We start from the raw sequence: 12,140 nt of genomic DNA on the forward strand, positions 1-12,140 counted from the left end.
CTCTCTCAGATTTCATAGAATTGGAGAGAACTAGGGTTTTTCTTTGGATTAGACTTTGGCTTAAGGGAATGTTGTGACTAGTTTCATCTTTTATCCAGACCGCTAAAACTTTATATCAGCAATAAGACTGTTTCTCTTTCTTATATTTGATGTATTCATTGGAGTAACACTTTTAATTTCCTTCAAGAACTTTTTCTTTGCATTTATACTTGGCTGTTTGGTGCAAGACACCTAGCTTTTGGCTTGTCTAGGTTTTTGACATGCCTCCTTTATTAAGCTTAGTCATTTCTAGCTTTTGATTTAAAGTGAGAGATGTGCGATTCCTCCTTTCATATGAATACTTAGAGGCCACTGTAAGGTTATTAATTGGCCTAATTTCAATATTGTTATGTCTTTGGAAATATGAAGTCCCAGGGAGAGGGAGAGGGACGGAACGGCTGGTCAGTGGACTGGTCAGAACACACACGACATTTATCGATTAGGATCACTGTCTTATATGGACACAGTTTGTGGAACCCCAAAGCAATTACAACAGTAACATCAAAGATCACTGATCACATATCACTATAACAGATATAGTAATAATGAAAAAGTTTGAAATATTTTGAGAATTACCAACATGTGACACGGAGACATGAAGTGAGCATATGTTGTTGGAAAATTGGTATTGATAGATTTACTCCATGCATAGTGGCCACAAACCTTCTATTTCTAAAAACAAATAAACAAACAAAAAAAAACAGACAAAGAAAAAACACAGAATCTGTGAAGCACAAATCAAGCGAAGTACAATAAAATGAATTATGGCTGTATTTTAATAACTAAAATATGTAGAACAGTGATGAAGATAAAGCATTATCTGCTTCACTGTGGACTTACAAATGTAAAATATGTATTTGTAGGAGTTGCTTTCTATTTATGACTGTAGAGAGATGGAGACCAATGGCCCAGGTCACCAATTGTGGAGGAGATTTCCTGAGCATGTTCGGGAAATACTAGAACCTCATCTAAATACCAGGTATGCAGGCTTATTTAATGTATTTTCATAAAATTGTTTTTATATAAAAATTAATGTGATTTTTTGGCCAGGCACGGTGGCTCACGCCTATAATCCCAGCACTTTGGGAGGCAGAGGCGGGCAGATCACAAAGTCAGGAGTTCAAGATCTTCCTGACCAACATGGTGAAATCCCATCTCTACTAAAAATACAAAAATTAGCCGGGTGTGGTGGCGCACACCTGTAATCCCAGCTACTTGGGAGGCTGGGGCAGGAGACTTGCTTGAACCCAGGAGGCAGAGGTTGCAGTGAGCCAAGATCGTGCCATTGCATTCCAGCCTGGGCGACAGAGTGAGACTTTGTCTCGGGGAAAAAAAAAAAAATTCGATTTTTGATATAGATTTTTAGCATTAAAAGTGTTTTAATATCTCCTTATATGTATTTTTCACTATGATTTATGCTTATAATTTGTCTAGATGAGAAGTGCAGTCTGCTCATTGGGTTAAATTCTACAACTTTAAATATTCAGATAAATTTATTAAAGTTAAAAGGATTGATTTTTAAAAGTTCAACGGTCGGTAGTAAATTGAAAGAATGTACTTTAAGCTGAATGTGAGTTGAATTCTTTGATAGGTATAATTAATACAGAAATTTAAAGTTTAAAGCTAGTCAGAAAGCCTTTAATAAGCCCAATTAAAGATTTTCATTACTGACGGTTTCTCCTCATGAATGTATTTTTGCCCTCTACTTTTAAAAAAGTGTATTTAATCTCTTAAAAAATTTAAATGACTTTGTCAGGACTGATGAAATATGCAAGATGACATGCAAATTCATGAAGCATTTTATGTTTTTAAAAAATCCATACAATTATAAATTATTTCTATTTAGAAACTGTACTTTTTGGTACCCTAGGTACCCATGCATATTAGATACTTGACTTTGGACAAATAACTTCTTTGAACCTTAGACAGTGCCTAGACTTATCCTAAAATTCTTTATAAAAGCCCCCGAGGTATGCATATTTATTTCCTAGATAATTTTTTATACTTAGAAATCTTTTAAACATCATTTTATGTTGTATGACTAGCATTATTAAAGAAGTGACTATTTAGCATTATTATTATTAGCCTTATTAAAGAAGAATTATTACTGTTATTATTATTTTTGAGAGATAGTCTCACTCTGTTGCCCAGGCTGGAGTGCAGTGATGCGGTATCAGCTCACTGCAGCCTCTGCCTCCTGGGTTCAAGCGATTCTCCTGCCTCAGCCTCCCAAGTAGCTGGGATTACAGGCATGCGCCACCATGCCTGGCTACTTTTTGTATTTTTAGTAGAGATGGAGTTTCATCATGTTGGCCAGGCTGATCTCCTGGCCTCAAGTGATCTGCCTACCTGGGCTTCCCAAAAAGTACTGGGATTACAGGCATGAGCCACTGCACCTGCCACTATTAGCATTATTTAAAAGGTAAAGTAAAAGACTAAAGCTAAAATTTGGATTTTCGTTTTTGAGGGCTCCATACTTCCCCCATTTTCTTAGTCTGTATTTTGTATAGCACCTGTAGAGGTCAAAACATTTCTGTAATCTACTGGAAGGTTTATGGCCTTTAGAGTCACACAGGCCTAGGTTTGAATGTTGGCTTTGCATTTGCTAGCTCTGAAGTCTTGGGCAAGTTATTTAACATTTCCGGGTTTTAATTTTTTAATTTTGAAAACATGGATAATTTTACCTACTTTGTATGGTTATTGTTAGGAATAAAGGAGATAATATTTAAAAGTACTTAGCAAGTTTCTGGGGGGAGAATTTGTGAGGTTGGCTATCATCTGCTTCATAAGAAGTAGAAGCCAATGTTTCTGCCTGCTTGTTTTCTTTTTTTCATAGGAAGCAACTTTTAAGTGGTCACTTAAAAGTGTGATCTTAACAAAGCAATGAAAATTCTTTTGGTCTTTAGCTTTTATACCTGAGCAGTTAGAATAACCTCTTGAATGGTTCCTCAATGATGGAAGTTAGGAGATTCACCTAGTTGGGATCTGCTTGTTGAAACTGGAACCACATAAAATTAAGAGGTTGACAGAGCGCATTTTCAGTAGCGTTGATTCCCTTTTGTATGAAACACTAAAATACCAGGTTAGCCTGTAGCTCAATTTTATAGCTTGGACTGCTTGATATTTACTCCAGAGGACCTAGGGAAATACAGAATTTCTTAAAAGCATATTCATATTTTTGCTACCTTTATACTCCCTACTTTATGTTTTTTTTTTTTTTTTCCTTTAATTCGGGCTCTTTATATGTAATCACTAAATCTGGATTAAAGGATGACTATATTTGGGAGATTGAAATTTAGAAACAGACAGAACAACTGCAGTTCAAAATTGCCATAGAAATAACTTCAGGAGAAAACATCAGGATGTGACTAGGCAGAACCTGGCTTGTGTCCCAGTATCAGTAGTTTTCTAGCTAAGTTTACTATAATTTTGATAAAAATCATCTAGAGAACTATACTCATGATAATTCAAAATAGGGATTTGAATTTTTTTTCCTGGTTTAGGGTGATGGTTAACTGAGAGATTATTGGATTTTTCAACTGTTAGAAACTTGGAATACAGTGAAATTTTATATACTTGTAAAATTTGGGTATAAAACTTTGGGTATAGGCATTTATTTGTTATTTCTGAAGCTTTTATTGGTGATTTGAAAGAAACCCATGCCACCCAAAAAATCCTACACATGGGTAGCTGTAAGAAGAGAGCTCTGTGAACGTGTTTAAATGTTAATGCTGAGGAGCAAATAGAAAGGGCCATGTTGAAGTAATGTGAGAGAGAAGTGATAGTTGGTATAATAAGGACCCCAAGGAGCATCTAGAATGGGAGAGCCATGGCCCTTACAGGGAATTAGAAGGAATAAGATCTCTCTTTTTTTTTTTTTTGCAATAGGGGAAGATAAAATAATGGATGGAACACAGCTAAGTTTATAGATTTCATTGCAGGAAGCAATGATTTTGGTTTTACTCTGAAGTAGGAGGTATAGGAGATGACCTCATTGGTTGAAAGTGGCAATGGTGGTGATATCCCCTTCCTAGCCTACATCAGTGACAGACTGGATTAAGAAAATGTGGCACATATACACCATGGAATACTATGCAGCCATAAAAAAGGATGTTGTGTCCTTTGTAGGGACATGGATGCAGCTGGAAACCATCATTCTTAGCAAACTATCACAAGAACAGAAAACCAAACACCGCATGTTCTCACTCATAGGTGGGAACTGAACAATGAGATCACTTGGACTCGGGAAGGGGAACATCACACACCGGGGCCTATCATGGGGAGGGGGGAGGGGGGAGGGACTGCATTGGGAGTTATACCTGATGTAAATGACGAGTTGATGGGTGCTGACGAGTTGATGGGTGCAGCACAGCAACATGGCACAAGTATACATATGTAACAAACCTGCACGTTATGCACATGTACCCTAGAACTTAAAGTATAATAAAAAAAAAAAAAAAAAAAGAAAGTGGCAATGGATTTGGTGTAGGTAACTTTAGGAGAGTGGTAATGGTTTGAAATAATCACTGGAAAACAGAAGAGAGCCGATAATGAAAACTTAGAAGGAATTCTGTAACTTTAGCGGCCCACTGACATTGAAGACTAAGAATACATAGTAGTACTAATCTTGTAAGTGGGTTAGTGATTTTCCTGTATTGGTGCAGTGGCCTGAGTATCATTTCAGTAAAGGCAAATATTTAGACTGATTCAAGGTTGGGAGGTTATCTGATGAATACTGCTGGAAAAGACAGTGTGGCGATGGAGTGGGTAGATGATATTACCAAGAGAATGCTAGAAGTGAAGGACTATAGACTAAGATGGTTGTGGAAAGAGGCAAAGAGATGGGGGTGTCATAGATCAGGAGAGCTTAGCAGGGTCATGGAACAGAAGATCTCAACAAGAGAGAATGGATGTGCTAGAATAACTGGGTGAAAAAACTGGAAATTTAGGAAACTATGACCATACAATGAGATGTCTAAATAATTGATTTTGAAGTGAAGAAATTCTTTGAATTAGCATGGGAGCCCTGATAATTCCTGAGCCTGATAAGTAGAGGAGAAAGTCATTGGAAAGTTCTGAGCTTGATTAAGTGTCCCAGCTAGACACTGAAGTCACCCAGGATGATAATAACACTGGGGAAGAAAGAAAACCCTGTGCAATGTTCTAAAGTTATCAGTGAGTTTGGTAATCAGTGAGTTGAGTAGTTGCCCATAATGAGGAGAAGAAAATAGTAGTATACCTGGGTGGCTTGAAATTCAAAGGAACAGGTTTTTCTTATACAAGAATAAAGTTGGAAGGATCTGAGGAAGATGAGGGGGCAGACTCAAATCCTTAAAAGTACTTTAGATGTGCAAGAATGATCTACCTCACCCCTAAGAAGGATGCTGGAAAAAGGTAAGCAGATTGCAGTAAAGGCAAGGCAGTACTACAGTAGTCACTGAAGAAGTTGCTGTAATTTACTAAAATTCTAAACAGGTGGATTTATCTTTTTAATAAACAAATTTTCAAAATTACAGATACAAGAGTTCTCAGAAGTCAACTGATTGGTCTGGAGTAAAGAAGCCAATTTACTTAAGTAAATTGGGTAGTAACTTTGCAGAATGGTCAGCATCTTGGGCAGGTTATCTTATAACAAAGGTAAGAAACCCTGTTCAGTTTGTTCACTGAACAGAAATTTTAAAGGAAACCAGAACATCTATCTGAATGCATAGTACACATAATAGTCATTGAAGTATTTGTGCTGATAATCATAGAAATTTTTGAAGAAAATGTTTACTAATAGAGAATAATTTCTCTGTAGTTACTAATAATAGTTTCTAAGTGAAAAGTAATTGTTTCACCAAGAAAATTACCATGGTCTTAATGTGTGTGCAAAATTGCATTATGTTTGTTCCTTTTGTATTGTAAAATAATACTGTGTAAAAGGATGTAAATGCTATGTCAGAGTTTTTTACATAATAAAAAGACATTCAATAAAGAGATATATTATACTCTAATGGCATTTCTAAAAGAAGTTATATTATCTGAACTTTCTCTAAAATAAAAATAAAGATTTTTAAAATGAATTTTCATGGAAAAACAGGTATATTTCTATTTCCTTAATGAGAAATTTTTACATGCTGGATAGACAAAAGGTACTCTGTGTTCCAAGAAAATGTTTACAGTATATTTAAAATTTATAATTTTTGTTTTTAATTCACATTCCTTTTTTTTTCTTTTTTTTGAGACTTAGTTTTGCTCTTGCCCCCAGACTGGAGTGCAGTGGTACGATCTCGGCCCACTGCAGTCTCCGTCTCCCGGGTTCAAGTGATTCTCCTGCCTCAGCCTCCTGAGTAGCTGGAATTACAGGCATGAGCCACCACGCCCAGCTAATCTTTGTTTTTTGTTGTTGTTGTTGTTGAGAGGGAGTCTCGCTCTGTCGCCTAGGCTGGAGTGCAGTGGGATCTCCGCACACTGCAAGCTCCGCCTCCCGGGTTCACGCCATTCTTCTGCCTCAGCCTCCCAAGTGGCTGAGATTACAGGCACCCACCACCACGCCTGGCTGATTTTTTGTATTGTTTTTAGTAGAGACGGGGTTTCACCGTGTTAGCCAGGATGGTCTCGATATTCTGACCTCAGGTGATCTGCCCGCCTCTGCCTCACAAAGTACTGGGATTACAGGCATAAGCCACTGTGCCCCACCTTTAATTAACATTTCTGTTAGTGTTTTAAAATATCATCATACTAATTTGTAGTTGGTAACTTCAAGACATTTTCTTTTTTTGGGGGGGGGGGGGGCGGAATTTTGCTGTGTCACCAGGCTCGAGTGCAGTGGCGCAATCTCGGCTCACTGCAACCTCTACCTCCCCGGTTTAAGTGATTCTCCTGCCTCAGCCTCCCGAGTAGCTGGAACTACAGGCAACCGCCACCACACCAGCTAATTTTTTTTTTTTTTTTGTATTTTCGGTAGAGACGGGGTTTCACCATGTTGGCCAGGGTGGTCTTGATTTCTTGACCTCATGGTCCACCCGCCTTGGCCTCCCAAATTGCTGGGATTACAGGCATGAGCCACCGTGCCCAGCTGACATTTTCTTTTTTTTAATGAATATACTGAAAATATAATTGTGAAATGTGGAATACTGTTAACTATTTTCAGCTCTGGAATATTGTGAGGTTTTTTTGTTTTTTGGCTTTGTATTTGAAGAAAAAATCTTTTTAAAATTTTATGAGTTCCACAGTGTTAGCAAATCAAAAGTTAAGTCATAACAAAATTTGACTTCAACCCCAAATAATTTAATTTAAAAATTAATTAAATTTTTTTAAAATTTGGAAATGAATACTTGCCCTTGATAAATTATCTCACATGCTAGTTTTTGACATTTAATCAATAGATTAAAGGGTGTTACTGTCTCTACACATTTTGAGTTTACAGGTTCGGCATGATCTTGCCAGTAAAATTTTCACCTGCTGTAGCATTATGATGAAGCATGATTTCAAAGTGACCATCTATCTTCTTCCACATATTCTGGTGTATGTCTTACTGGGTTGTAATCAAGAAGATCAGCAGGAGGTAAGATAAATCATCTTACTTGGTTTTTGAACATGTGAAACTTATTTTCTCCAATGTAATTCGTATTAGAAAGACTACCTATTAGTAGGAAATGTAGATCTATGTATGGCTATGTATGTTCATTTACATATCTTTGCCTATTTGGTGTGTGTATCCTTTTAATTGATAGATGTTCTATGTATATTCTAGCTACCAATTTGTTGCCAGTTGTATTTTCAAAAATTATTCTAACTTAGTCATTTTCTTTTTAACCTTTTCACCTTTTGCCACGCAGAAATTTTAAATGTAAATGCAAAATTTATACATCTTTTATAGATTATTAATTTTAAGCCTTTTATGTGATGCCTTTTCTTATGTCATGAACTTATTTGCTATATTTTCTTTTAATTCTTCTGTTTTTATATTGTCTTCAATTACTCTGAAATTAATTTTGCATATAGTGTGAGATAATTACTGAAAGATTTTTTCACTATTAACAAAGTTTCATTATCATTTATTGAATAATCTAGAATATTTTCAGTTTTTTAAAATTTTCTTTAGTCTTTAGCATGTTTTCTTTTTAGACTAATATTTGGATTGATTTAATTATAGATAAGAACAATAATGTATTATTGATCAATTGTGCTTTCTTTTTCTTTTTTTGAGACAGAGTCTCCCTGTGTTGCCCAAGTTGGGGTGCAGTGGTGCTCTCGGCTCTCTGCAGCGTCCACCTCCCAGGTTCAAGTGATTCTCCTGACTCAGCATTCTGAGTAGCTGGGATTACACACATGTGCCACCATGCCTGACTAATTTTTTTGTTATTTTTAGTATAGACAGGGTTTCACCATGTTGACCAGGCTGGTCTTGACCTCAGGCAATTGATCTGTCTCAGCCTCCCAAAGTCATGGGATTACAGGTGTGAGCCAACATGCCTGGCCAATTGTGTTTTTTCTTTTGAAAATTTTTGCCTTAGAATGGTTAGCTTTATATGTCATATAATCGTTAAATGGTATTATATAGATATTATTAACTATAAAATGGTTCTCATAGGTTTATGCAGAAATTATGGCAGTTCTAAAGCATGACGATCAGCATACCATAAATACCCAAGACATTGCATCTGATCTGTGTCAACTCAGTACACAGACTGTGTTCTCCATGCTTGACCATCTCACCCAGTGGGCAAGGCACAAATTTCAGGCACTGAAAGCTGAGAAATGTCCACACAGTAAATCAAACAGAAATAAGGTAGACTCATTGGGTGAGTTATCACTTCTGTTTATTTTCTTTTTTTTTTTAAACTAGTCACCAATTAGCTCTTCCCTTTATCAGTTCTATAATTGAAGCACTAGCTTAAAAAATACCTTGTTTTGTCTTTGTTGTTGTTGTTACTGTTGTTGTTTTGGAGATGGAGTTTCCTTCTTGTTGCCCAGGCTGGAATGCAGTGGTGTGTGACCTTGGCTCACTGCAATCTCTGCCTCCTGGGTTTGAGCAATTCTGCTGCCTCAGCCTCCCAAGTAGCTGAGATTACAGGCTCCCACCACCTTGCCCAGCTAATTTTGTTGTGTATTTTTAGTAGAGACAGGGTTTCGCCATATTGGCCAGACTGGTCTCGAACTCCTGACCTCAGGTGATTCATCTGCCTTGGCCTCCCAAAGTACTGGGATTATACAGGCGTGAGTCACCGCACCCAGCCGTTTCGTGTATTTTTAAAATGGGTAATAGTGTGGCCTTTTCACTGAGAAGAAACAGTGAATTTATAGTCATAAGACATTTCTCTCTTCTTACTCTCAGTTGGACAAGATACATATTTATTTTTTCTTTGTATAAAACGGGGTTAATATTTTTATTTTTATTTTTTAATTTTTTTTGAGATGGAGGCTTGCTCTGTTGCCTAGGCAGGAGTGCAGTGGCAGGATCTTGGCTCACTACAACCTCCACCTCCTGGGTTCAAGCAATTCTCCTGCCTCAGCTTTCTGAGTAGCTGGGATTACAGGTGTGTGCCACCATGCGCGGCTAATTTTTGTATTTTTAGTAGAGACAGTGTTTCACCGTACTGGCCAGGCTGGTCTCCAACTCCTGGCCTCAAGTGATCCACCCACCTCAGCCTCCCAAAGTGCTGAGATTACAGGCGTAAGCCACCACACCTGGCCAAAATGGGGTTAATATTATCTCCCTTAGGAGATTGTTTTGAGGAATAAATGAGATGATGAAATTATAAAGTGTGAAATAAATGAGATGATAATATTGTTATTAACCTAATCCTCCATGTTAACATATTACATGTTCCCTCAGTTTGTGTGTGTGTGTGTGTTTGTGTGTGTGTGTGTTTGTGTGTGTGTGTGTTTGTGTACTCTGGTCTTTGTCATTCTTGGAAAATATTCTTTGTAATCTTTTTCACATTTAAGTTTTACATTTCAAGGGAGATTTTATTTATTTCATGGCCTAAAGAGAAACTATTTTTCTTTATTTATTTTTCTTGTCTGTAGTAGTGTTTGGTATCTAGCCAGCTGTCCAGATATGCTTATATGCATTACTACACTACACCCTGCTATATCTTACCTTGCACTACTTTTTTTTCCTGTGATATTACAACTGTCACTAAGAAGAATCTTGATTTAAAAATGACGCCTGCTAATTTGTTCCTATCGTGTGAGCATTGATGAGAATTATATTTGTCACACACTAATAGATATTCTTACTTTCTTTGAACCTTTTTTTTTCATTCTTGCAATAAGTGGATGGTTATAATCTGGCCTTATACCTCAGCTGTTCTCACGGACATCAAGTGTTTTTCCTGCAGGCTTTCAGGCTAATTGAAAAACTGACTATCTAACAATCCTTAAAGAGGCCTTCCCCTTCCATAATTCTCAATTTGTGAGCATCTCCCTCTTGTTGTTCTGTTGAAGCAGATACATTCCTGTTGTTAAGCAAAATAGTTTATCATTTTTCTAAAATTTTCTGGAATTGCCAGTAATTACCTGCTTGGGGAATGTTTTTGTCTGGAATCTGGCTATTAATATATTTTTATATTTAACAATTAAATGTTTATTTTTAATGGTTTTTTTTTTTTTTGAGACCAAGCCTCTCTCTGTTGCCCAGACTGGAGTGCAGTGACGTGATCTTGGCTCACTGCAGCTTCCACCTTCTGGATTCAAGTGATTCTCATGCCTCATGCCCAGCTAATTTTTTGGACTTTTACTAGAGACAGGGTTTCACCATGTTGGCCAGGCTGGTCTCTAACTCCTGGGCTCAAGCAATCCATCTGCCTCGATCTCCCAAAGTGTTGGAATTACACGCGTGAGCCAGCACAACCGGCCTATTTGGTTTTATTTCTGCATGTCAAAATGGTACTATAAAACCAAACACTCTATTATCACCATTTTCAGTGACAGTAGCTTTTTTTTTTTTTTGTGAGACAGAGTCTTACTCTGTAGCCCAAGCTGGATGGAGTGCAGTGGCACGATCTTGGCTCACTACAACCTCCACCTCCCAGTCTCAAGCGATTCTTGTGCCTCAGCCTCCCGAGTAGCTGGGACTACAGGCGCACGCCATCATACCCGACTAATTTTTTGTATTTTAGTGGAGACAGGGTTTCACCACATTGCCCAGAGTGGTCTCAAGCTCCTGAGCTCAGGCAATGCTTCAGCCTCCCAAAGTGCTGGGATTACAGGCATGTGCCACTGCGCCTGTCCAAAATTCTAGCTTTTAAGAATAACATTTGTAATGGTTCAAAAGTACAATACCTTTAACATTTCTTTAACATTTTTGTAGAGACCCCTATCTCTACAAAAAATACAAAAATTAGTTGGGTGTGGTTGGTATGTGCCTCTAGTCCCAGGTTACCCGCAAGGCTAAAGTGTGGGGATCGCTTGAGCCTGTGAGGTTGAGGCTACGGTGAGACAAGATCACACCACTACACTCCAGCCTGGGCAGCAGAGCAAGACCCTCTCTCCAGAAAAAAAAAAAAAAATCATAATTTGAAATCATCTGCAAATTTTGATGGAAATAAGGACCTTATTTTAAATATAATCTGTTTAGAATATACTACCTTAGGCCAGGCATGGTAGCTCACATCTGTAATCCTAGCACTTTGGGAGGCCGAGGCGGGAGGATCACTTGAGCTCAGGAGTTCAAGATCAACCTGTGCAACATAGTGAGACCTCATCTTTGCAAAAAATACAAAACTTAGCTAGGCGTGGTGGCACATGCCTGTGGTCCCAGGTACTCGGGAGGCTGAGGCAGGATCGCTTAAGCCCAGGAGGTGAAGGCGGCAGTGAACTATGATCGTGCCACTGCACTGCAGCCTACGTGACAGAGTGAGATCAAAATAAAATTTTTAAAGTAAATAAATAAAAAATAAAATATACTACCTTAATTATTTAAATTTTGAAGAAATTTGTTTCCTGTTTTCTACATGCTGTTATGAATCATTAAAATTTAGAAAAAGTTTTAAATAATTTATAAACTAGACTGCCCTCATTTAGAAGTTTTTAATTTTTGTCTTTTTGTATACTCTTGACAAATTATCTTAAAGTACTTGTGGTTTTACTTTGAAGGCACTTTTACTTTC

At 37.5% G+C, this 12,140-nt stretch overlaps 1 protein-coding gene across 2 annotated transcripts in view; it reads left to right on the top strand.

Moving 5' to 3' along the window:
- The window catches only part of ATR (ATR checkpoint kinase), a 124,628-nt gene that overhangs the window by 59,288 nt on the left and 53,200 nt on the right, over window positions 1-12,140 (top strand). For both annotated transcript variants that reach the window (XM_008008852.3, XM_008008853.3), the window contains 4 exons: window positions 903-1,018; window positions 5,556-5,676; window positions 7,451-7,588; window positions 8,618-8,828. In XM_008008852.3, coding sequence (XP_008007043.3) covers window positions 903-1,018; window positions 5,556-5,676; window positions 7,451-7,588; window positions 8,618-8,828 — 586 coding nt within the window. The remainder of the gene's footprint in view (window positions 1-902; window positions 1,019-5,555; window positions 5,677-7,450; window positions 7,589-8,617; window positions 8,829-12,140) is intronic.

Source organism: Chlorocebus sabaeus, chromosome 15 (assembly GCF_047675955.1).
Source record: "Chlorocebus sabaeus isolate Y175 chromosome 15, mChlSab1.0.hap1, whole genome shotgun sequence".
NCBI lineage: Eukaryota > Metazoa > Chordata > Mammalia > Primates > Cercopithecidae > Chlorocebus > Chlorocebus sabaeus.